Source organism: Scomber scombrus, chromosome 11 (genome assembly GCF_963691925.1).
Source record: "Scomber scombrus chromosome 11, fScoSco1.1, whole genome shotgun sequence".
NCBI classification, from domain to species: domain Eukaryota; kingdom Metazoa; phylum Chordata; class Actinopteri; order Scombriformes; family Scombridae; genus Scomber; species Scomber scombrus.
This window is the reverse complement of record NC_084980.1, coordinates 6236047-6260746: the sequence shown is the minus strand read 5'-3', so window position 1 is coordinate 6260746 and position 24700 is coordinate 6236047. Positions and strand designations below refer to the sequence as shown.

Here is a 24700-nt window from a genome sequence, read left to right as displayed (position 1 = left end):
CTTCAAAAAGCGCAAATCCACTGTGTGACTGCGGTGTGTATATGTGTGTGCATGTGTGTGTTGCTCTATCAGTCAAAGTGAGACAATGCTTTTGTCTGTGGAGAGAGGAGCATGACGTGTCTTTGCCTACTGTATGTCAGTTAAAGGACCATCTCATCTCATATGCCAGGGTTGCAAGCCATTAGGAGCCGAGGAAGTGGTGAATTACTGTGATTACTGTTGTCTTGCACATGTCACAATTAACCATTGAAGCACTATTCTCTTCCATCTGTTGCTTAACCTCAGCTACAAACCACATCCTCTTAATAGCTGTGTAGTAGATAGTTGAGGTAGCTAGGCTGTACTCAATATTTCTTCGACAGTGGAACATGTGCAACAAGTGTTTCACATATTCAATTACGTGCACATTCAGGAAATTAAGTAGGTAGAACGTCTAATTCCTGAGCTGACCCAGTTTTTTCTTTCTTGACAGCTATCACTATCATAATTTAATTGTTAAGGAAACAGATTTTGCGCCTTAGGGTGAGCTTCCCTCCTCTCTGCTCCTTTTTCTTATTCTGTTTCCCTCCCTTCCGCTTCATCATCATTGTCTGCTGCCTTTTCACATTCTTTTATAGCTCTGTCTGTCGTCATTTCTCTCTCCATCTTTTTTTTTGACCCCTCTTCCAGTTGTCGACTCTCTGACAGGGTGAAGATGCCGGGGCACTCGCCCGGAGCGCTTTGTGTTTGGTTCGGTTTGTACAAATCAAAACACCATCACAAGTCAGAGGCAGGCCTTGCTGAGAGCGTAGTTTTGGTGCATTTTTAAACCGACCCTGAAGGGATTGGTTTGAAGAGAGGATGTGATTGACTCTCAGTTCCTGCTCTGAATAGGAAGATAAAAGGAACACAATAACTAAAGGGGAGTTTTTTTCTTCCTTCTTTCCTTCATGCGTGAATGTTGGGTCTCTGTAAATTAAATTGAAAAGTATGCTTTAGACCTGCTCTATGTGAAAAGTGCCTTGAGATAACTTTTGTTGTGATTTGGCGCTATATAAATACAATTGAATTAACTTGTCCTCGATTTTGATCAAGAAGACATTACAGAGGAGAAAACGAGAGTATTGACTTTATCTGTGTTTATTGTTGGTGTGCCTGCCTCTGCTCGCTGTTTACCTGCTCACTGACTACAGCCACCTTATCCAATCATCTGAGTGAACCTCTGACAGTGTGTACACACACAGTAGATACAGATATCAGAGCTCCAGTGCCTCTGTAGTGATCTCTCCCCTCTGAGCTGGCCGCCGAATAACCACCTCCCAGGCCGGGCTATTTGTCCGCCTCTTCTGGCCGGTGCATATATGCGACATTTGTCTGGTAATCGGATACACGGCTGTGTGCTTGCATGGCCGCAGAGCAGTGAGTGTGTGCGTACGCGTGCATATTTATGTGCGTGTGGATAAGCATTGGCTGTAACTGCAACACTCAGCGAGGCCCACCGCCGCTCGTCTGGCGAGAAAATGCGACCCGTCTAGCGAGCCCAGTGAGGGCCCATTACCCAGAAGCTGTCAGGGCGCTCGGCTGCCAGCTTTGACTCTCTCTCTCTCTCTCTCTCTCTCTCTCTCTCTCTCTCTCTCTCTCTCTCTCTCTCTCTCTCTCTCTCTCTCTCTCTCTCTCTGTCTCTCTCTCTCTCTCCCTCTCTCTCTGCACATACACACCAACAGAGATGTTTGCAGAGGGCTGCAGCTGTACCGACAACTTTTTTAAAAACATTTTTTATTTTTTTATTATTACACTGAAAAGCTTTTTTGAAAGGAAGGTCCTTTGAAGGAACACGGTTTTCCCACTGAAGCAATCTGAAGAATGTATTATACCTCCATGTAACACATATTTGCAACTGTCAGTGAACATCAAGAGCCAATATGAGAAAAATGTGTTTATTTACAAGCTGAGTTTCATACAAATGATGAATGTCATCTTACATAGTCTGATACTCACTCACCAGGTGCACATTTTTACTATAGAGTATAAGCCTTCCTCTTCAGCAACACTGACCTACAGTATCTGTTTGCCTGTTTGCACCAGTATGGCCTATGATAACTAGCTACAGAACTATGATGGGCAACTGATAAAATCAGTCAGACAGCTAAAGACTCCTATAAGTGATGGACATCAGGCTTATTTGAACCAAACTACACCATGATCACATAAACTGTGTGTGAAGGTACAGACATCCAACCACAAATGGAAAATGGTCTTTGGCTACACGTTATCATCGACAGATTACAAAAAGTCCCCAAGATTTAACAACAAAGTACAATCTTTGTCATTCAAATAAGTGTTTTCTGATCTGATTTACTTTTGGGCAGATCAACATCAGTTTGGGCACAAAAATGATTTGATTGGGGTTAGAGAAAGGTTAGGTTTACAGTGAAAGAAGTACCTGCTTAGGATTAGAGGACATTCACGGTCATGGTTATAACTACCTGGTTATTAATCATGGTCAATAGAACTTAGTGTCAGTACGAAATGTGAAACAAAGAACATTCTCCAGTGTCAAAGTCTGATGTTTTGTTGTCCAATCCATCCACTATCCAACCTCCTCTCTGACTCTATAATAGCATTTCCCTACTTCTACTTCTTTGCTTGCGTCAGACAAGAGAACTCCTACTTCATTTTTGGCTCATTTACTGAAATGATGAAATGAAGCTGTTGTTTGTCTTGGGAGGACAGTCTCAAATATGAATATAATATAGCTCAGGAGGAAATACATTGTGTGATTTACCACGCTATCTCATTAAGTAGGTTAATTACGTTACGGGCAAATTGATTTTGTACACTTTAAATTTAGCCCTCAGTGTTTTTTTTCAAGCTACATCTAGAAGAATGAATCCTAAAGTCAGAATGACGTGCTTGCACTTTGCTGAGTACAGCTGAGTCATAAAGGACATGTAGCTGCTATCTGCCTGTGTATAGTAATACAGTAGAGTTCATGGAGTCTTCTTCATAGTGAGACACTGCTAGAACTGAGGAAAAGAGAGGCAGTCTGGTGAATGTACAGTTGGATTATGATGATATACACCAGCCATGTATTATATAGAAACCCTTATTTAGCGTGTTACTACACAGTGTGGGAAAATTAGAAACTTCTCAGTTTATGATGTGGCTGCACACTGAATATAGGTTAATTACAGACTTACGAGTTACCGCAGCAATATGCAAGCTCCTATGAATAATAAAGCTGGTGTATTTAAACAGAGCATGTGCTTTGTATTCAGGTACATGGTCGCTTTGTTTATTAGCCTGTTTAACTGTAATGTTCTGTTTCGGGTCCCTAGACCACAGGCCGCGTTAACAGCTCAATAAACGTACATAACATTGTTTATTATCACCTTGAAACTTAATGACTTTTCTTAATTTTATTAAAATTGCTTGTTAAGATCATTTTGAGCTAATGTTTTAAAGATCTGATAGAAAAAAATGTCATTTTCAGTTTCAGGTTTTACAGATTTAAGCTATAAATGTTAAGTGTTAAATTCAATGTATTTTCATACGCTCTATAACTGTAATGGATATTTACATTAATTTTTATGCAGCACTACTCCTGAAATTTTAAAGTGTGTACACATTGATTATTTGGAGTTTCTCTTATTGGAGTTTCATAACAGTTTTATAATAGGGAGTTGGAACTCACTGGGGTGTAATTGACCCCACACATACAAGCGCTGTCATAAGGATAACATGCTGCAATTGTATCACCATGTTCCTATACAAACAATGTTTCTGGACGTTTTGTCATCTGCATGAATTGTGCATTCCCAGTTTATGGCAAAGGGGAAGCTTTATCACTTCAGTACTATATGTACCACTGTACATATGGAGTTCCAAAAAATGCCTTGATTTTGCATTTATTTCGTATTTGTACACATACAGCAATGGACTCTGTGACCCTAAACAAACCACAAGGGTCATATCCCACAATCTCTCTATTCCCTTAAAAAAGACATTACCTTAAGACATATATTGGGAATCTAAATAGATACTTTCTTGTCTGAAAAAATATAAACTCAATAGTGGCATATTAACAGTCCAATAGCTAAACTTACAATAGCTTTCAGCCTGGTTCAAAATATCGGCCATTGCAGGTCGGTTGCTTGGAAAGGCGGAATTCTTCTTCCTCTCATGTTGGACTGAGGGAGCCTGGTGGCTACAGTGACTCACTATTGCCCCTAAGGTACAAAGTGGGATTACAAGAAAGGATGGGTCTGGTTAGCAAGCTTACTTCAATTGATATCCCTGCAACACAATACATAGACGTCTTTGACATGACATCAAAGCTGTTATTTCTTGACATTTTGTTGATCATTTTAGTTCACTTTTGAACGTTTAAACTAAAATTCGGGCCAAATCTTACACATTTGCAACTTTAAGACCAAGAGTGTCACATTTCAGATTCACTGTAATGACTTTGAAAAACATCAGATGTAAAACTGCAATTCTGTTCAGAAACTTCATAATTAGTGACTCAGATTTTAGTCTGCATGGTACAGCGATGCGTTTTCACGTTAGGATTAAATTGACTGCAATGAGCCAGTTTTTTAGTACATTTTAGACTCCTCTCTCTATCATGCCCATAAACGGCATCATCTGGAATCACATTACACGCTCCTCTCTAAATGCCACCGCTCTGAATGGGTACGCCATCGTCGTGCCTGGATGAAAAGCAGACAGACTTTTAGTTAAAAGGCCACTATTTCTCAGCCAACGTCCCTGAATGGTGGATACAGCTCGGGTGAAAAGTTGAAAAAGGCTCTAAACGTTTTCATTAAATGGAAAAAAAAAGAAAGAAAAATCTGGATAATGGCCAAGCTAATCCTGGTGTTAAATCGTGTGTCAATGAATAATCTGTGATCTTTACATTTCTTTCTGACATTAGAGGTATTTTATATTGAATAGCTCACGATCTACTCTCATTTACACTCTTATTCAGAAATATTGGAAGACAATGATCATGATTGTTGTCGATCATGGTGTTCATTTTTAAACCCTCATTGATCCAGAGAAGATCTTCTTGACGATGGCGGTGGTAGATTCATTTGTGTGTTTTTGCTATTGATCTGCGAGGGAGAGGAAATAGGAAGGAAGGTGCATGTTACATTTTAAACTCTTAACATTTGGTGTGATCCATACTGAACTCTGCTTATCGATCCGGCGAGCGAATGTGGAGCAGAGGAGGAAAAAAATGGAGAAGGTCAGCATCTGGTGTGATCTCCCTGTTGATCAGGTGAAAGAGAGTGAGGCAGCTTTGGAAAGAGAAATGTAGAAGATGTTTGGAAATGTAGCTGAAATTAATTTGCTTTATCAGTTCCAGGTTTCCAAAAGTACTGGTATTACTCAGGTGTCTGGAAAAGTATTTCTGTTTGTTCCAGACATGTGTACAATAATATGGCGCCAGCTTTTATCTAGCACAAGACTCAATTCAATTTCACACACTGTGATTTCAGCTGCAAGGGTGAAAATTAGGCTTTGGCGGTATCTATTTTTCATACCTTCATAGCTTACTATCATTTCAAAGGAGTATTACGGTATATGCCGGTATTTGTGTTCAGCGTGTGTGTGGGTGGAACATCAGGGAATTTTTTGGGCTTCATAGTAAGTGTTACCCTAAAATGTGCTATACAAGAAGCATATCTCCTTTAACACATAGCTCAGTGTGTAAGTTGTGTGGGTAGTAAATGTGTGGTCGAGAGAAAGAAAGAAAGCGTTTGATGATGAGGCTGGCGACGTAGCAGTGAGTATGAAGTTAGCAGTATAGCTATAAAGATAGCAGTGCAATGCGTGTATGCTTTATGCGATTTGTTTGTTGGTGAATAAATGCGACAAATCCTCAAGACCCAAACCAAGTTCCTGTGTCTTGTTTGCCACCACAGTGAAGGGGGTTAGCCCCAAAGCTAGTGAACAACTTACGGTTGACTAGCTATTGTCATTTAAGTGACAATCTCAGCCGCTCCTCCAAAGTTTTGCTCAGCAGCCTTTACCTTCACCTTCATCATCGGGACTAAACCCAAAGTACTCCCAAACAGAAGCAGAGGAATTTTTAAAACATTTTTTTTACTTGTCCTGTGACCTTTTAGCTCAGCTGCCTGTTCCACCAGGTGAGACTGACCTCTGGTGGCAGGTACTGTACACTACAATACATCATCTCAATACAAATCTCAAATCTGTATTTTTGACAGTATTGAAAACCATACCTGGTATACTATAATACCATGATACTACCCAAGCCTAGTGTAAATAGAAGATTATTTTGTTGTTTGATGTGTAATGAAGAACAGTCCTTCAACCAAAGTACTAGCCTTGCTAGCTTAGCTACTGGTAAAAAGGTAATTAGTGAAGAAATACACAACACGACTGTTCTTGAGAAATGAGTAAAAATATTCAGTGATTTAGTCTTGACAAAGTAGTATCTTGTCACTGTGTGTTGAATCAATTAATCAGTGATTGTGAGGGAAACTCGGAAACTTCTAATTGGTCAGATTTTGAAAACCTGAGTTCTGCTCAGAATGTCAGGTTTGAGAAGTTTAGAAGTTTAAAAAAGCACAATTTTCTTATGTATTACTGAATTTTTAATCATCAATTTGTTGTAACATTTTTAATAAATCCTCACATCCAGCATGGTCTATAATGATAATATTGTAATAATACAGTCAAAAGTTGTCAGCCAGCAATAACATTTTTTATAGCAAATTACTTAGCTAGCTTGGCTAACCTTGTCATGTGAGCCTCGCCTCTTCTTCACTGTAGTAGTCCCTTCCTCCTCCATTCCTCATTCTGTCTACAAAGCTCTGATTGGTCAATTGTTTTTCCAACTGGGGAATCAGTCCTCAATAAGCACAAACACCAGACCTGTTAGAGTTGCTAAATTAGAGATGTAGGCAGTGATTAAGTGATGTCAGTGATTAAGTGGTATCAGACTAGGTCAATAGAGGCCCACAGTTAATTTAGGCCATGATGACACATTAAATAATGCTATGAATCAAAATGCATTTAAAAAAAATATACTGGAGGAAATGTTTTACACAAGTTCATTTAAGCAAAAAACAGTACTAGTGCAGGCTATTTTAGTTTTCTGCCTTGTCAGGTGAAGCACAGTTTTCAGCTACAATATGGAGTCCCCTCGTTGGCTTCCATATTTCCAGGAGTAAGTCATTTTGATAAAAATCTTTTCAAAGCTGTCATGAATGTAAGGTCGGCACAATTCTGGCTTTTTGAAATAGGAGAAGGAAACCTCCGGGAGGAACACAGAGGGAAAAAAAGAGGACAGAGGGTTGAAAAGAGGACAGTGAAGGAAATGGGGAGGTAACATTGATGCAAGTAAGAGGGGTGGGTGAGAGAGGGAGGGAGGGAGGGATGGAGGGAGGGGAGTGAGGAAATAACAAGATGTGCCAGGAGGCTAGAAGGAGGGAGGGAGGAAAAGGAGGGGGTGCATTCTCATGTTAAGCTCTTTTAACCTGCCGCCCTGCAAACACACACTGAGCTAGCATGAGTCACTGGGAGACCCAGACACTGTTAATAAGCCTAATATCCTCCACCGCCACAGACAGCCTCTGTCTGTCACACTCGGCTATATGTATGTGTGTGTGTGTGTGTGTTTGTGTTTGTGTGTGTGTGTGTGTGTGTGTGTGTGCGTGCGCTAACTGGCTCCCAGTGTTCGTACAGTCATCTGCGAGTATATTATTGATCTGCCAGCACAACGGAGACAGGACTGTCAGAGCTAAGCCCCGATGAAAACCTTCTTAGCACACACACACACACACACACACACACACACACACACACACACACACACACACACACACACACACACACACACACACACACACACACACACACACACACACACACAAGCATATTGTGCGTGTTGACTTAAAGAAGCCTGCTATGAAGCACACCAGCTTAAATACAGTATATGAGTAGACTGAAGAACTGCAAAGCAAAACTGCTATGGTAAAATATGATACAAATTTTACTATATATTTTTACTATATTTTGTAGGTCATTTTGTTGGTAATTGTTAAGTATTGACAAATGCCTTTTTATCACTGTAAAAAGTTAGACTTTTGTCTTTGGTTTAGTGTTCTCATAAAGGCTAATTACACTAAGCACTGAGATCTTGATTCAAATCTGTGGTAATGACTGTATTCTATATAACTCTATGGAGGCTGTAATTAGTGTGGAGGATGTATTGGATTGCATTATATCAAGAGGTGTTAAATCTGATTTGATTGTCTAAATCAATGGGATGTATTGTGCAAAGCATATTCAATTACAAAAACTGTGGAACAATTATAACAGTTTGCATCTCATGACAGTCCACACACAGGCTGGTGCTGTATGTGAGTTTCTATTGGATCTAAAAGAAAATCATTTGGACACTAAAATCCTCACATAACAATAAATCCACCATTCTAAGTTCTTTATACAAGTTCTAAGTTCCCCCTTAAAGCTGATTGAGTATCAATACACCTGAGGAGTGAGACCACTTATATACATATACACATACTTACACGCATATACAGCAAACCATTGACTGTAATAACATTATTTATGTTTGTATTGAAAGACTATAAAACATCTGTGCAAGCAGTCTTGTCTATCTAGTGAATCAGAGATCCAATCATCACTGATTCATGTCATTTCTATGGTATTTGTTTAGTGATACCACGTCTCCATCTCAGCTGCACTAACCTACATACAATAGATGTCTATGTTTATGCAAAACACTCATTTCATCAGCCAAATGATCAAGCTGCAACAAAAACGGTGTCCCATCCCCACTTAGAAAGTCCAAGATATATATTCCTGTTTGTTCAATTAAAACTTTGGCACTTCTCTGCCTACCGAAAGTGACAGCAGGAAACATGTCTCTCCGAGTTTCTGTCTCTTTCATTGTGTTAATGCATTATTTGGAGTGTAAATGTATTCAGCTCCACTCTCAGTTGGTATCCACTGAATAAAAAGCTGTAATCTGCTGTAATTTTGACTTTAATTTAATGCATGTTATGATCATAAACACGTACTCTGGCTGCCTCGCAGACAGCCAGGATATTTAGAAGCAAACTTGTGAGGACAGCTCGATTTTTACAATACAAACTAAAGCGACTCCTGCCAATTCAAACTGCTTCAGTCACACTTTTGGACAATGGGAGGGAATGAGAAAATCATACACCACTCTGCGAGATGAACCGTTGATAGTGAAAACTTAATTTGTTAAATTGCAATTGCGACAGTTTTCAAAGCCGAGCACACCTGGGAGTCAGCTGCAGCAGCACAATAAGACTGAAAAAATAGACGGCGGGCTATTTTCGCTACAAACTGATGTTTTCCTTCATTTAGCTCTGGAAGTCTGCCATCCAGTAAAGTGGCTCAGCCGGACCCGATCGATGCTGATAAGGAGACGTGTGCGGAAGCAAATGCGTGTGTGCAACAGGCCAAGTCCAGAGCCAAATTGATTTGACATTACATCAGCCTTACCGGCCAGCTAGAGGGTTGGTGGCCACAGCTCTGACTTGTCAATCTACTAAAGCCTTAACAGTTAGGCTATACACAGCATTTTGGCACCAAGACTGAGTCACGTATCGGTTTTTGAGGGCAACTTGTCTGAGCAGGAGCTCTATAGCATTGGCGGACACAAATTCCCAGCAGAAATGTAAAACTGTGTTCCTTGTTTCAGCAGCTTGGGAATAATTATCCTTTCCTTAAAGTAGACTTTTTGCTTCTAAACCCGGCTGATAAGAGACTATGTCAGAATTTGTTACGTCAATGATTTGTAACAGAGTTGAAATACTTGGCCCGATATAAAACAAAACCTCAATGCCTGCAAAAAGAAAAACCCTGCTGTCTTTTTAATAAATGGCCTCGGAGCAGTTATCCCAAAGGGAGGTTTTGTCTATTGACAGTCACACTTATTTATAGCTCTTGACAGGCTCAATATTTCGGCCCTTGATAACTGGAATAGGAGGGGAGGAGATGTGGAGAGCGTTACCCTACTGAAGTCAGTACACATCAGCTTTTGTTTGTACGGTGCTCGGCTGTAAAAGATGACTGAACACGCCAGTCTGTGAAGTCGTGAAGCGCTGCTCTCTGAGACTCTTTGTAGTCATGCAAAAGGCTTGTTTTTCATCCTGTTCGAAAGAGGGCTCAAATGCCTCTACGGCAACCATGAGAGAGATATATCACAGCCAATCATTTCTGACATCACATTTGTCAAGAAGCTTCTCTTTATACGTCTCTTCATGCGAAATCCTGACTGATCAGCGTTTTTAGCATGTGGTTTATTTATCTGCCACCAGAAATATGTCTACAGATACGTCCAGAGGCGTTATCTGTCTCTGGGCGATTTGCAGAACAGTTCTGGAAAGACCGGCCGGTCTCATGCAGAGAACCAACATGTCTTCCTCCTCGCCTCTCATTTAACTCCTGGCCCCAAGTCAAAATGGCCGCCTCCCACGCTGGCAGACTAGGAAGTCAATCTGACCAATTTATTGGGTCACAGGAGACTTCTGCTTCTCTCTCTCCCCCTCTGTCTCTGCCTGCCTCTCTCTCTCGCCAACCATTTGTTTGGAGCATGTGGACGGGGTAACAGAGATGGCGAGCTGCACCACATCCTGCTGCGCTTTAATCACTCGCTTCAAAGGGTCTCGTGTTTCTCCCTCTCTCCTGATGGCAGAGGGGAGGAAAATGAAGCACTACTCCACCTCGCCTGAATTCCTGTACATCAGACCCAGACGAGACTGATATCTCCCTTCACCTTCACTGTCCTAGCTCCAGTTTGGCAGCTCACGCTGAGCTTTTTTTATTAAAAATGAGCAGAATTTCACTAAAAACATTATCGGCCGCAGCCAGACTCAGAGCTCTGCGTTCAGTTAGTGTTATTTTCTTAGGTGATTGCAATCTGCTACAGCACTGCTGGAAACTGGCATTATTTTATTTGCATTTGCAACCACACAAGGTTGAATTGCTGTGGTGCAGTTTTCTGTTTCTCTTTTACCTGAGAGAGACTGTTTGTGCTCTAACGGACCCGCTCATCGTGCACAAGAAATCTGACTTGGCTGACATTGGTGCTGACAGACAGAAACTTCAAGTTCAGACGTAACAGCAGAACACCTCTCACCCCATTTGTGTTCCCCTCTTTTCTGACGATCAGATCTCACCAAGACTTTCTATGCTGTACATCCTCCCTGCTAAAAATAGTAACTCAGGGAACGTAATTTTGCAATTTATCACCAAAATAAAGGTTATGGTGTGATGTGATTGTGGTCATGGTTTAAAAGAAACCAGGATTGACTTTTGGCTGGAGACAGAAAGTATACAGCAGTCTCTGATGTGAGTCATAGATGTTTTATACTCAGCTATCAACCCCAACCACCTCCCTACAGGCCCTGCATTGCTTTAACATTGCCCTCCTACATCTATAGTTCTTTCCATTATTCATTTGGCCACAAGAGGCCCTTGTCAGGAAAACACAATTGCTTGACCAAACAACCGGTGCTGTCTTTTTCTGGTGAGAATTGTCCCAAGAGAAATCTGAATTCACTCTGTGGTCAAATCTAACGACAAGACAGGAGTTAAGCGCCTATTTTTGCTTTCCACATACACAGTCCAGAGCTCAGGCCTTTTGGAATTCAGATTAATGCTCAAGGACACTCCAGCAAGGCACATACCTTCTGGCACAAAGGCTTGAACATTTCATTGAAAGATTGTCTACCTTCTCATTACGCCATCCTGCCATGCATAATGCACTCCATGGCCCCTCTCTGAGCAGCAATGTTCAACGGTCTCCCAAGACTGTTGACATTTTCAACCCGTTGAATTCTCTCGTCCCTTGAGATATGAGATACAGCTGAACTAGATAGAGCCCGGACAAAGCAGCAGCAGTTAACTATTGTTCCAACATAATGCGTAATTAGGTAAAACTCAGGTGACCGGGCGAGATAAAGCACGTAGTTACAGAGCGCATTGGGGTCCTCCATCTTGTAGCTCAGACTGTAATTAAAGGTCCACAATAGCCGTCCTGGGATCTGCCAGGGCTTTTCCCCTGGCTGGCTGGCTGGCTGGCTGGCTGTCTGACTGCCACCCATTGCAGCAAGAAATTCATGCTATCATCACATTTCAATAATGGCTGCATCCCTGGACTTAGCATCTAGTTTGGTCATGTTTGTTCATCTGTATTCTTTTAAGAACTACGATGTGAAATGTTTCACGTTGTCTTGATGTTCTCACGGGTCCAGTATCAAGCTTCCAGTAGTATAAATGTTGTTCAAGGCTCACCTTTAAAATCACGTGCTCCATATGGACTTGTTTATTTCTCTTGAGAGACTGATTGGATGTCTGACTTCATTACTGGATTTCTGTACTGTAATAGGTTCTTGCTGAATTGTTTTACCAATGCTTTAAGACAGCAAGCTTTTACTTCTGCATCTTATTGACCTTAACTTATATGATTATTGGGTGCGCAGGTGGTCGAGTGGTTAGAGCGCATGCCTAAGCCTACCTCAGTTCGAATCCCAATCGGAGGTCCTTTGCTGCATGTCAATCCCCCCTCTCTGTCCCATGTTTCCTGTCGGTCTACTGATAAATAAAGGCGTCTATGCCAACAAAATCTTTTTAAAAAATGTATATAATTATTGACCTGTGACATTAGCTCTACCACAGAGGAGACAAACTACATCCAATCTCTACCAGCAATCTGTACCATACAGTAGAGGAAGCTACTATAACCCTGCTCCAATCTTATCTCAAAGTTTAATAGAGTGGATTGTATTTTAAAGAGTTACCTTACACCTGTTTTAGCTTCTTCTTTAGAGCTGTAGTTGCTTGACTAGCAAATGTTAGCAAGGCTTTAGATGTTGCTGAGCGAATGGAGAATAACATGACAGAGGATAGAAGAGGTTATGTCAGTGTGGTATGGATTTAATTGAATTCAAACACCTGTTTTACCACTGCACACCAGCACTTCGACTATTTTTGGCTTAATGCTTTGGATCTCTCTACAATTCCCAGCTCTCCACACGGAGTTAATTTCTGTTTTTTATGTCTTGTTAAGCAGGCGTTGGAGGCATGGAGTGGAAATGCAATGGGGAGTCTGGGTTTTTAACTTACATTACTTGATTTTCTCTGGAAGAAAGCCAATGAAAACTTGGGACCAAAATCATTTGATATATGCATGTAATTTACTAAATGAAAAAGACAAACTGGAAAAAAGTGGATTTCGTGATAAGTTACAGTAAATGAAGTGATAAAGATACTCAAACTTCCCTCCAAACCTACAACTTTATAGGCCTTCCAATGTATCAGTAAAGGACCATATGTCTCATAGAGGTGACCTTTCCTTTATATCAACAACTGGTATATGACAATGTGATTTGTATCAGTTAACATTGTTTACATGCACGTCATCCACAGTGTAGTCCTCCCCATAAGCCAAATTAAGTACAAATAACGTAAATACTAAACCCAAACATTTAACTGAATACAATAAATCCCTACATACTTGCTCTAATACATGACATCACAGGTGATGTCAGTAAGAGCTTAAAAGCAGGAAATGGTTCAGTGCCTCCCCTTTTTGTCTCTTGGTAAGCATGGTGAATACGGTAAGTAACAAAAAAAGGTAATAACTGAAGAAACTCAGGACTTCAGTCAATAAGCATTTAGTGAAATTAAATCTGTCTTGATTAAACCATAAATGCAGATGTAAATTCAACTAAGCAAAGCACAAACAAACCCAGGAAATTATGCAAAAGCAATGCTACAAATAACAGACAAATGACAAGTATTGAAAGACATACATCAAAGTGTACCAGGGACTAATTGTGTGGTCTCTTTATCACAACTACTCAGTAAATTTAGCTCCTGCATTGTTTTTCTTAGCTTGTCTTCTTTGGTAACCACTTGCTATCCTAAAGCACCTAACATCTTGACAAAAGCTGTGAAAGTTTGGGCCATATCAACCACTGAACATCCAATCATTTGAGATTTTTTGTAGAAGTTTGTACGGTGGAGAATTAGACATAAGGTTGCCATCGTTTTAGAGGCGACTATCAATTGTATCACTTATGTGGTTTACAGCCAAGCCATGCAGTATAGTCGCAGCTCCGACTGGGATCAGCCAGTGAATTATAGGTCTCTTTGAAGTAATTCAGCTTGCCTGCCTTGTGTTGCGTTATATGGTAGTTTTTTTCTGGAGCTTTTGACAGCCACACTTGTCCCCATTGTAGGAATGCAAGTTGTGATATTGACACACTGCTCTCTGTGGCAGTGTGGCTTTCTACCAGTTCACAATGTGTTTACTTGTAATATTCATAACATCAGCCCTAGTTGAGGGTCATATTTGGGATCTTATCTTGTTGCTTATCCATCTGCACTTGTAGAAACAGAATACTTCCGATATTACCATAGCAACAGAGTTTACACATCTCAGGATTCCGGCTTTTATCAGCTCCCTAACTCATATTCAGGTTTCTCCTGAACAGTATTTGGCTTATCTATCTTATCATTATTGTACATGTAATATGTCATGTAGCCATAAGTACATGTGGAAATGTATAAATTGAACATTTGGATTCTAGATAATCATGGAATATTAGCTTATAACTGTGAGAGTGGGCCCAGAAGCAAAGGGTATGTGAGCAGTCTGATGTTCGTTAATGAAGACGGTAATAGATATTGGGAGGCACACTGAACGTGACTAACACTTGGATTGAGTATGGCGAATGTACAGATTCCCACCAAGGTCATTCCTGCTGAAACGTGCTTTGCAAAGAAATACAATATAGGTAGTGTTACTCATTAAAGCTACTTTTGCAATGTGTATCAGTTATATGACGAGGAACTGAACTGCTTTAACTCTTAGGAAACAGGTCTATATCTTTAAAGCTACACCTAAAAATATTTTGCATGTATAATGGGTCAAATTATTAAGTGTATTTTGACAGTGGTCACTTGTACCCACAGACAATTAGCACCAAACTCCACGGAGCTTTATAGACAGTTTAAGCTCATGTTTTAGATTTACAGCCGACAAATGTACTGTGCGGTACAGTCTTACTGTTCTCCTCAATCTCATTTCAAGAAGCAGCAGGAATGTGTTTTCAATGGAAACGCTCTGATAATTCACTGTAACCTTTCTTCCCAGAAACAACAACAGTAGACACACAAAGTTAGCAACTAGCTGGTGAACAGAGTAGAGCATTTAGAAGCTGAAGACCTAGCTATATTCCTCAGAAACTGTTCAGGTGAATGCTAATACGCTCCATATTTTCTGGTTATGCAATTGGGCAGTTGTTTGCTACCATGTTAGCTGTATTAGTATGTGTATGTTCTGCTTCCAATAGTGTCCTGATTCATACATAAACAATCAATAGATGCTTTTCCCCATTAAGTGCATAAGCAAAAATGTAAGTTGGACAACAATCTAATTTCAAAGTGGAATTGGAGTCAAGTTTTCCAACACAGACTTGGCGAAGTGTAATATATGTCATTCCAAAGAAAACTTCCTAATCCTTAAGGATATGTGGATGAGAGACAAAATAAAAAGTAAAACAAACAACAACAATAAAAAGCGATAGAAACGGATGTATTAAAGCGTCAGCCTTTGTTATTTTTCCTCCACTTATTTATTCAGGTTTATCCTCTTCCTTTTGTACAGCATCACAATCTGCCTCATTTAGCATTACAAATGAATATTAGCATCCGAGTGTTGTCTGAGTATGTGCAAAGCAAAGTCAAGCAGCAGTGATTGATGGTCAAGGAATTGAAGGGAATGAATATCAATGAGGCTTTTGGGAATAACAAAGCCAGTCTGCACTTCTCTTTTATTGTGGCGGAAAAACTGTTGAGCATATAAAACATTTTTATGCTAATTTAAACTTTATTTAGATGCCTATTAAGCTTCTCAAAAGTGCCGCGTCAGGAATTGTGATGAGAGTGTGGATCAAATTGGGATAAGATGTGAATAAAGCAGCTAAAGGTAACTATGACAACCTCTGATTAATGTCCACAATAGAAAATAAGATCTGCAGAAGTCATCCACTTTGTCTTTTTTTAATAAAAGCCACTGGGTTCATGTTGCTTTTTTGTCAAATCTTTAAAGTGGCCCTGAGTAAATTAACAACCACACTGCGACTTTATCTTCTGAATCTAAATTAGCGTCGACATAAGCAGTGGCAGCACTATTGTCTGATAGTTTCCAAGAGCTAAAAGGCCTTTGCTTTTCTTTCTCTGTTTTTTTTGGGTGGGTGGCACTATTATCTAACAGCTCTGTCTACAAGAGGACTGGCCATTGTGGTCAGCAGAGATAACAGATAATATGCAGGGCATGGAAATAGATGGATTATGTGGACTGGGTTCAGAATGTGTTTATTGGGTGGATAAAATTACAGGATTTTCATTTCTATCTCTGGCATTCGCTCTTTTAAGCCCCCTCATTGGATTTAGCCGAGCTCTCTCCTCTTTCTCTCTCTGACATATTCTGACTCTCCTATTCTGTGTTTCCCTTTCTGTCTTTCATCTGTTATCCCTCCCTCTCTCTTTTGTATTATATTCCCACCCTCACTCTCTACCTCTCTATGTAATTTTTTTTGTTCTCTCTCTCCCTCCCTGTTTGTAGATCATATTCCCTGTGTCCCTATCTCTAACCTTTTTTTTCCCCATTCTTTCTTTTTTCCCAGTTCCTTCGTGTAACAGACCAGTCAGTGAAATGAGGTGATCAGAGAGTAGTGGTTTGATTTGTACCGATTTTCCTCTAGAAATAGCACCAAATAGCCCATATGTGCTCTTTAGAGCAGTTGAAAATATCAGGTCAGAATGTACAACAGTCGTGATCATTATTTGAAATTACAGAGCATTATGCTTCCCATCTGCTCTTTTATCCCACTGAAAATAACAGCTTCACCAAGTGCTGCTTTTAACTAAAATACTCATAACTAGGCTCAAGTATCACAATGGAGAGCTTTTACCTAACTTGCTATTTACTTGATTTGAATCACAGCTCCAAATGTACCCTCATCTTGACGTGTTACTTGTAAAGATGTGTATTATGGTCCAAAAATGGCAGCAATCAGTGTGAGATAATGTATCATCTGGTGTAATGGACCCAATTTTTTGTTAAGTAGCATTAGGTTTTATTTTAGACACCTTCACTATAACAGTGCTGCTGTTTTAACTATAAGCTTCTGCTGCTGATCTCTCTGGGCAATTTATACTAGGAAAGCCAGTAAAAGTTAGCAAAATATACTTAAGAGTGTCTTTTGCTGTTGTTGCTTTTTCTGCTGCTTATTTCCTTGACCCTCAGCACATTAGACTTAAAATACATTTACACTAAACCAGCTAAATCTAAACTCATGGTATAGTTCAAAACAACACAGCCACATTTTCAGGTTGTTTCTGTAAATATCTCTGTCCACACTAAAGACGGTTTCTCATATGAAGCTTCGAAAATGTCTGGAGAATCAGGTCCAGACATTGTCAGAAATTTGCCCTTTCAGACATCAGGAGATTGTCCATATCCATGACACTTTCTTACCTAATGAACTACTCTGTTTGGTTCAGATGAGGGGTGGCGCCTGGGTAGAGTGAGCAGGAGGCAGCACATGACGCAAAAAGTATGTGCGATCACGAAACCGGTCAGTAATTTGGTCAATAACAACCAAGTCTCTTACTGTTCCTTTAATCAGTCTGACGATTTCAGCGTTGGCCCTCACTGACAGAAGCTCCCGAAGCCTGTAGTCTCTTAAGGTACACATTCTTGTTGGCATCTTCAGCACCCTTGGATATTTGTATTCTTCTAATTTCGTGCCAGTTGCATGATAGAAACATCGTCAACATGATGGATCCACCCATGGGCTCAATCAGTGAATATGCTCTGGGTAGCTGTGCCATTTAGGAAAATGTAAGTTATCAGATACCCAGCATTAATGGATTGGAGCCAAAAAACATTAATTGAGAGGTTCTTAGAAGCCTTAGCCTTAGAAAGTTGAAGGGGGTTGCTAGATATGATCCTAATTTGTCGAGGTCAATCTTTGTTGGAGGCATTTTGAGATAATCCAGTATTGTCAAGGAGCCACGCTGTCTTGTACATGTGATAAACAAACAGTCCTTCAACTGGGAGAACACTATTTAGGATTAGCTACCTGACATGTTTGGATTTTGTGCTGAATGAATACAAAATAATACATTCAGGTTGCTTTTTTCTATATCTGAAGCGCTGTCATGGTCTCCAGCTCTGAAACACTGTGCACACAAGACCCCACATGCCACCTCGTATACACACAAACTAAGCCACGCTCACACATGCACAGGACATTATGTCGTTAGTGGTGATTAAGTTCCGTGCCGTGCCGCGACCTGCAGCAGGCGAGTTGATCAAAATGTCAATTAGTTTCCTCTCGGCCCACTAATTATACTGTCACATTGCATTGATGCACCGTGGAGATCCAATGGGGGAAAAACACTAACTCTCTGTGTTTCCTGGGCCAAGAGGTCAATGAGCTGTTTCAGATACTGAGGTGTGATTAGATATACCTGGTGGCCCGGAGGAGTAGGGATAGCTTGTTTGGGCAAAGAGGAGGTGGCGAGACAGAGGAGAGGTAAAGGAGGGTAATAGTGAATGTCAGCCATTATTGTTTAAGTTGGAAAATCAATACCAAAACCACCCAATTAATGAACAACCACATCACCATTTCCAAGAGCCTCAAGCGATGTCTTTAAAGTCCTTTCATTTAGTAATAAAATATTCCATATAAAACACAAAAAAGACAGCAAATGAGGATGAATCGTAATGACTTTGAATCATAATGATTCACTGACTTTTCCTCCAGCGCCACCAACAGCTCAAAATTTTCACTAACCAGTAAAATATCTTTACATCTCCCAGACGAAATTAGCACAAGTCTTGTACAGACATTCATGGTTCCTGGATGATGTATTTTTAATGTCTTAATGCCATCATCAGGCCAAAAATGTTGGTTTTACGATCAAATACAGGCAAAACTAACGACATTCCCAACAGCCTCCGATGTACCTTGTGTTAAGTTACAGGTACATATTATAACTGCTACACACCAGCATGCTAGCATTGTCATTGTCATTGTTGGAATAAAGGCAGGTAGCCTACAGCCTTTAATAGCCACTAATGACTGTCGACTCCCAGTCTGGTTACTTGATCAACAAGACTGATGTTAATTGAATATCATAAATTGGTGGTGATTAATTCTCTGTCAGTATCCGTGATTGATTCATTCACTAATGAATAGACTTAAAGCAAAAGACTGACCTTCTATAGAGCTGAAGGCCAGACACAAGAAATGTGAGCTTTGTGTGATCACAGTGACTCTGATTCACAATCCAATTCAGTTGTGTTGGATTAAGGATTGTTCTCCTCTAGTGTGGTCTCGTTTAGCCTATTCTCCTCTACTCTGTTATGTCCTAATCCAATTCTGTTCTTCTTCTGTGGTCTTTTCTTTCATCTTCTTTTCTTCTCTTCTCTCTGTAGCATTATCTGATCCCAATCTGTCTACTCTCGTGTGTTTTGATCCTCTCGATAATATGAACAAAGTCTTGTATTTTCCCTCAGCTCAAAAAAAAGAAACCTAAAGGTCTCCGGACTGTTTTATATTCCAGCTCTCGCCCCTGCCAATGTGACCACTTGATGATAACACCACTTGGCCTGTTTCCTCACAGTTTGCGGTGAGGTTTCTATGCGAGCACTCAGCTTGAATTTAGTTTTACCTACATCACATCCAGGGCATTGGTAAATAACACACATTCACCTCTACTTCGGCTTTTTCGAGAGTAGAGAGGCAACGTTTTGACACCGGTAAGTGCAGGAAAAGAATGTGAGGGCCAGTCTGCCCTTTAAGAAAACATTGACTCAGCCTCTGTCATCAGTACTGGCTGTCTGAACCCACACTAGTGATAATAATCCTCATCATCATGCTCTATCTAAGGTGTTGATTTGATGTAAATACACTCCACGCTCCAAGACACCAGGGTTCAGTCTCTTTCTGCAATTGTGTGCTCCTTCTTTATGTAACATGCGTGTGTGTGTGTGTGTGTGTGTGTGTGTGTGTGTGTGTGTGTGTGTGTGTGTGTGTGTGTGTGTGTGTGTGTGTGTGTGTGTGTGTGTGTGTGTGTGTGTGTGTGTGTGTGTGTGTGTGTATTTATGTGTGTGGGTATTCTTTGGTCTGATAAATGAGGAATCTGCTGTGATGACAGAGGGTCCCATTAACATGTACCGCTTGGCTCCCCTCCGCAATCCGTCACACACAAACACACACACACACACAAACACACACACAGAGTGTAGGTAATCAATGGGATGATTTAATGGCATCTGTTCTGTGTCCGCGGGGAGTGAAAAGCATTCATTGCTAGGTTTATCTATGAAGGCTTTAGGTTACAGATAGAGAGGATTTCATACCTAAATGCTTAATATCTACAATTTTTTTTAATCATGCAGCATATTGAGATAGAGAAGATTTCTACCTGGTAATCATTGGTCATATTCAAAAAACACCAATGATGATACGTTTATATCATAGCTGTTTTTTTCATTACTGAGGAAATGGCAGTATAAAAATAGTCATACTGAGCATCGCCGTCAACTTCCGTCTAAAGTAGTACCTTGGAACTCCATGCTAGTTTTTGTTTGATGTTGATAGACCAAGTAAAAATAAAGACAGGATGATATCAATTTGATATAAAGATCATATTTAGCCATGCGTAAAAGATGCAAGATGGGATGGGGCAGATGTTGCATTTATTTTATATCTTCGTTGTCTTTTGCCACGTGACGAAAACATTTCTGGACATTTCAGAGACGGGAGGAGGGCCAACCAAGCAGAGCACATGCAGATCAGAGAAGCAGGAAGAGAGACAGAGAGAGACATGATAAGACATTAGTTAGTTTTTGGAAGATTCTTTATTTTCTGGTCGGGAAAAATTAAGCAAACACTAAACATAAACCAAGCCATCAACTTCTTATTTAAAGTTGAAGACACTATTTGGACCGATGGAGCATTTCCAGATGTATTTCTCCACGGATAGAATGAGGACGCTCTGCAAAAACACCAACAAGTACACAGCAAAAAACGAGGAAATGGGCAAGAAGTACAAATGGGTTGTCATTTAAGTTGGGGAACTAAACAAATTCCTTGGTCTCTTCATCTCTTCCTCTCTTCCACCACACTATGATAAGATATTCATACTCAAGCCTTTTATTGATGACATTCACACTGCCTGCCAGGCTCATTACCACCCAAGGAAAGAATTGGCAGTCCATGAAAAGAATGGTTGCAACTAAGGCGAAAACTGGCATGGCCTAATATATGAAGGACAAGCCAACGAAATGAGGGATCAAACTTTTTTGTGTTTGCTGAGTCAAGCAAAGGTTATACCATCAATTTTAAAACGTACCATGGCAAATCTCACACATCCGGTCAGGAAGATGAATAATAATAATTGTCAGGTTATATAGGTGATGTGCTGATAAAAGATGCCAAACATTGGCTTGGTAAACAAAAGTAGACAAACAAAATTAAAGCAAAAATGGCCAAAATAGCCCCAGAATCCCAAGGTAACAGACTCATTTATGGCAAAACGAGAAGAATGATACCACTCTCATGTCTTTTAAAAATGCTTCATCATTTAGTTGACTTAGGCCAATAATGCCATTCATTCTGCCAGATTTGTTTTTGCCACTCGTTGGATTCGAGCATGTTTATCTCAATTGAAGAGCCTCACTGCTTCAACATCATTTATTTCTAGTAGTCCACTTCTTGGGCTCCCAGGTAGTGCATGTAACCAACCTCTGAGTAGCACCATCTTAATAACAAGTGTTTGGTCATCCAAAGGTTGAGGTGGACGCTCATATGAGATGCATTCAAATACGACACTCCATCCACTTGAGTCCGTTTGATTCAAAGGGCCCCACAAGTGGACGCCTTACTTTATTTGAGGACATCTAAAATCAAGCGCCCCACGCTCATCAGAGGAGTACTGAACACAACTTGATGCTTTTTACCCACAGTGCCACAAACTCTGTACGAGTGTATGATCCTGTATGTGGGTCCTGACAGTGTGTCATCATGTAAGGTCGTGCTGCATTGACTTGCACTTGTACCATATTTATTGGCAGCTAATTATCTGTTCTGGACGGTGCCTGCGGTCAGCTTGTGTCATTATACAGCCTGTAACAGGGTAATGCTAATGTTAGCATGTTTGGAACGATCTGCAGTATTGAATTACCTGCGAATAGCCCCAGCCAGTCGAGCTAAACAAAGATAAAAGATGGACAGCACATTGGTAGGCATAGAGAAGGGTCTTGTTTCTAGTGCATAGTTTCACAATCTTCAGAGTTATATTAAATCTCACTGACAATAATTCACAGCTAACATCTAATAAGCATTAACTGGTGAACCTTTTTCTTAATGTGTAACCATAAAGTGAAATTATGTAATTTTGAAATGAGAAAATGATATAATCTTCCAGTTACAAATGAAAAGACTAATCTATAAGCATTGAAAATAACCCTTGCTCAATTCAATACTATTGGAGGTTTTGCTTCTATAGCCTTACTTTCTTACTTATGATGGCTGACATGAACTAATGTTAGAAAACTTTCCACAGATTCTGGTGTGTAAAAAATATTAAGTCTGCTGGAGACTGGAATTGGTCCACTGTCTGATCCAAAGTATCATTTATTATTCTGACAGAGTTCCTGACCAACGGCAAAATATAATTAATTACTTAATTATATAGATGTTACAACTCATAAACACTTACAAACAGCAACACCAATACTCTCCTTTTTTTAAAAGAGGCAATAAGCTATACATAACTCCCCTTAAAATTCCGTTAGTGTAGTGCTAAGGGCAATTTAACACTTTCTGCAGTTCATTCTTTTATTTTTTGTGTATTCTTGAAAATTGGTATTACAAGTTAAACATAAATCTTAGTTACTTAAACCAACAGCCATCTTCAAAGTGCTGTTTGATCATCTGAAAATTCACTACCTGTTGCCTCCTTTCTTAATACTTACATGTAGACAACTGCGAGGTGCAGACAATGATGAAACACCTTGAAATACCCAGGATGGTACATAGCACGATCCTCACCATCCTGAAATATCAAAATCTACAGTGGGCCTGTATCTAAAGCAGGTAATTAGATGCAAAGTTGCGAGATAACGTAGCTGACAAAAAATATTGATGCAAACCTTGATGTCAACTTTACATATATCTGCACCTCTGAACAAAACTGTCCACAGCCTGTGTATGTAATTTAAGCAAAACTGGAAGAAAAAGTCATCCGTCCAGCCAAGGTAAACATGGTTAATCGTAGTGAGGGTTTGTTTGACTGCTGGCGACAATAGATCCACACCCATAATGATTCCTCTACTGCAGGGCTAAAATATGCAGCTATCCCTGCTTTTATCTGTCTGTCTCTGAAGATATCACAAGCTTCATTACAGGACCTGAACTGATTGATCCCTTGCTCATAAAAACTGGTTTAAACTGAAAGGGCCATCTACATCTTCTATTAGCTTGTGTGTGGGTGTGTGTGTGTCTGTAGTTTTTTTCTTAATGTTTTGTGGTCTGTTTTAGCATGCTGTCATATTCCCAGAGTTAAGACGCTTTTCCAGCCCAATTTACACTGATGTTTTCTCTTTCTAAGCAGCCTCTCGTTGCTCTTTTAGAGACGTTTTAAAAAAAAATCTCAAATCCCTTTGTGCTCCATGAAATCTTTTCTATGACAGGATAAGGATAACGCCGGTTGTTGGAAGAAATCCTTGTTTCCCCAAAAGAAACAGCAAAAAAACAGCCTCATTTTTTTAGCCTGACAACAATGTATCTTGTATTGTATCTCATTGGCTCTGATGTTATCCAAAGTTCTAGAGAATTTCCCCAAACCACAGTACGCTACAGTTTCTCATCCTTCAGCTACACTGTGATATAAAACTCTTCAAACCAGTTTGTTCCAGTTTTATTAGACAATACTGTAAGGTGGAGATTGATGGGGGAAAAGATGGCTTAAGGCATGTGAGGCTAATGGCAGCACTGTTACAGTGAAAGAGTGACAAGCTGAGGCACCAACAAACACAACAAAACAAGCTGCAAAATGTGTTTCTTGCTCACATTTCTAACCCTGTTTGCTTTCTGTTGTTTGTCTCTTGCAGCTCAGCAGATGAGAAATTTCGCTGGAACAACCAAGGTAATATTTTCTCTAAAACCCTCTCATACATTTCGTCTAGTCCTCTATTGTTTGCATTCCAGCACAGTACATTGCTGACTCTGCTTATTACATTGGTAGGCATTGTAAAATTCCCCTATCGCACATTTACAATATATTGATTCAATCCTGTACAACAACTACGGTGGCTGCTGTAGTTAAAATAGCCAATCAAACTCTCTCCCTGCACATAAAGAGCCTTGTCGAAACATAAAAACTCCTTTCTCTGTGGCTTCTGAAGCGTGCATCGCCCCCTCTGACAGCTGAGTAAAGGTCAAAAAAGCATTTGCAAATAATTCTCAGCATTTAGTTGAACCAGTTTGGGGAGCCAGATGGGAGTTTTTTTCCATGAAGGACAGCGAGAATCAATGAGCGTGAGGCCTTTTTAAAAGATTTAAAAGTCAAATCAAGACACCTCTGGGCTCGACAACAT

General features: G+C 40.1%; 1 protein-coding gene across 1 annotated transcript in view; it reads left to right on the top strand.

Moving 5' to 3' along the window:
* Positions 1-24700, top strand: part of ctnnd2b (catenin (cadherin-associated protein), delta 2b) — a 136184-nt gene that overhangs the window by 31236 nt on the left and 80248 nt on the right. Inside the window, exon 3 of the mRNA XM_062428552.1 lies at positions 24215-24249. Within this exon, the coding sequence (XP_062284536.1) occupies positions 24215-24249 (35 nt within the window). The remainder of the gene's footprint in view (positions 1-24214; positions 24250-24700) is intronic.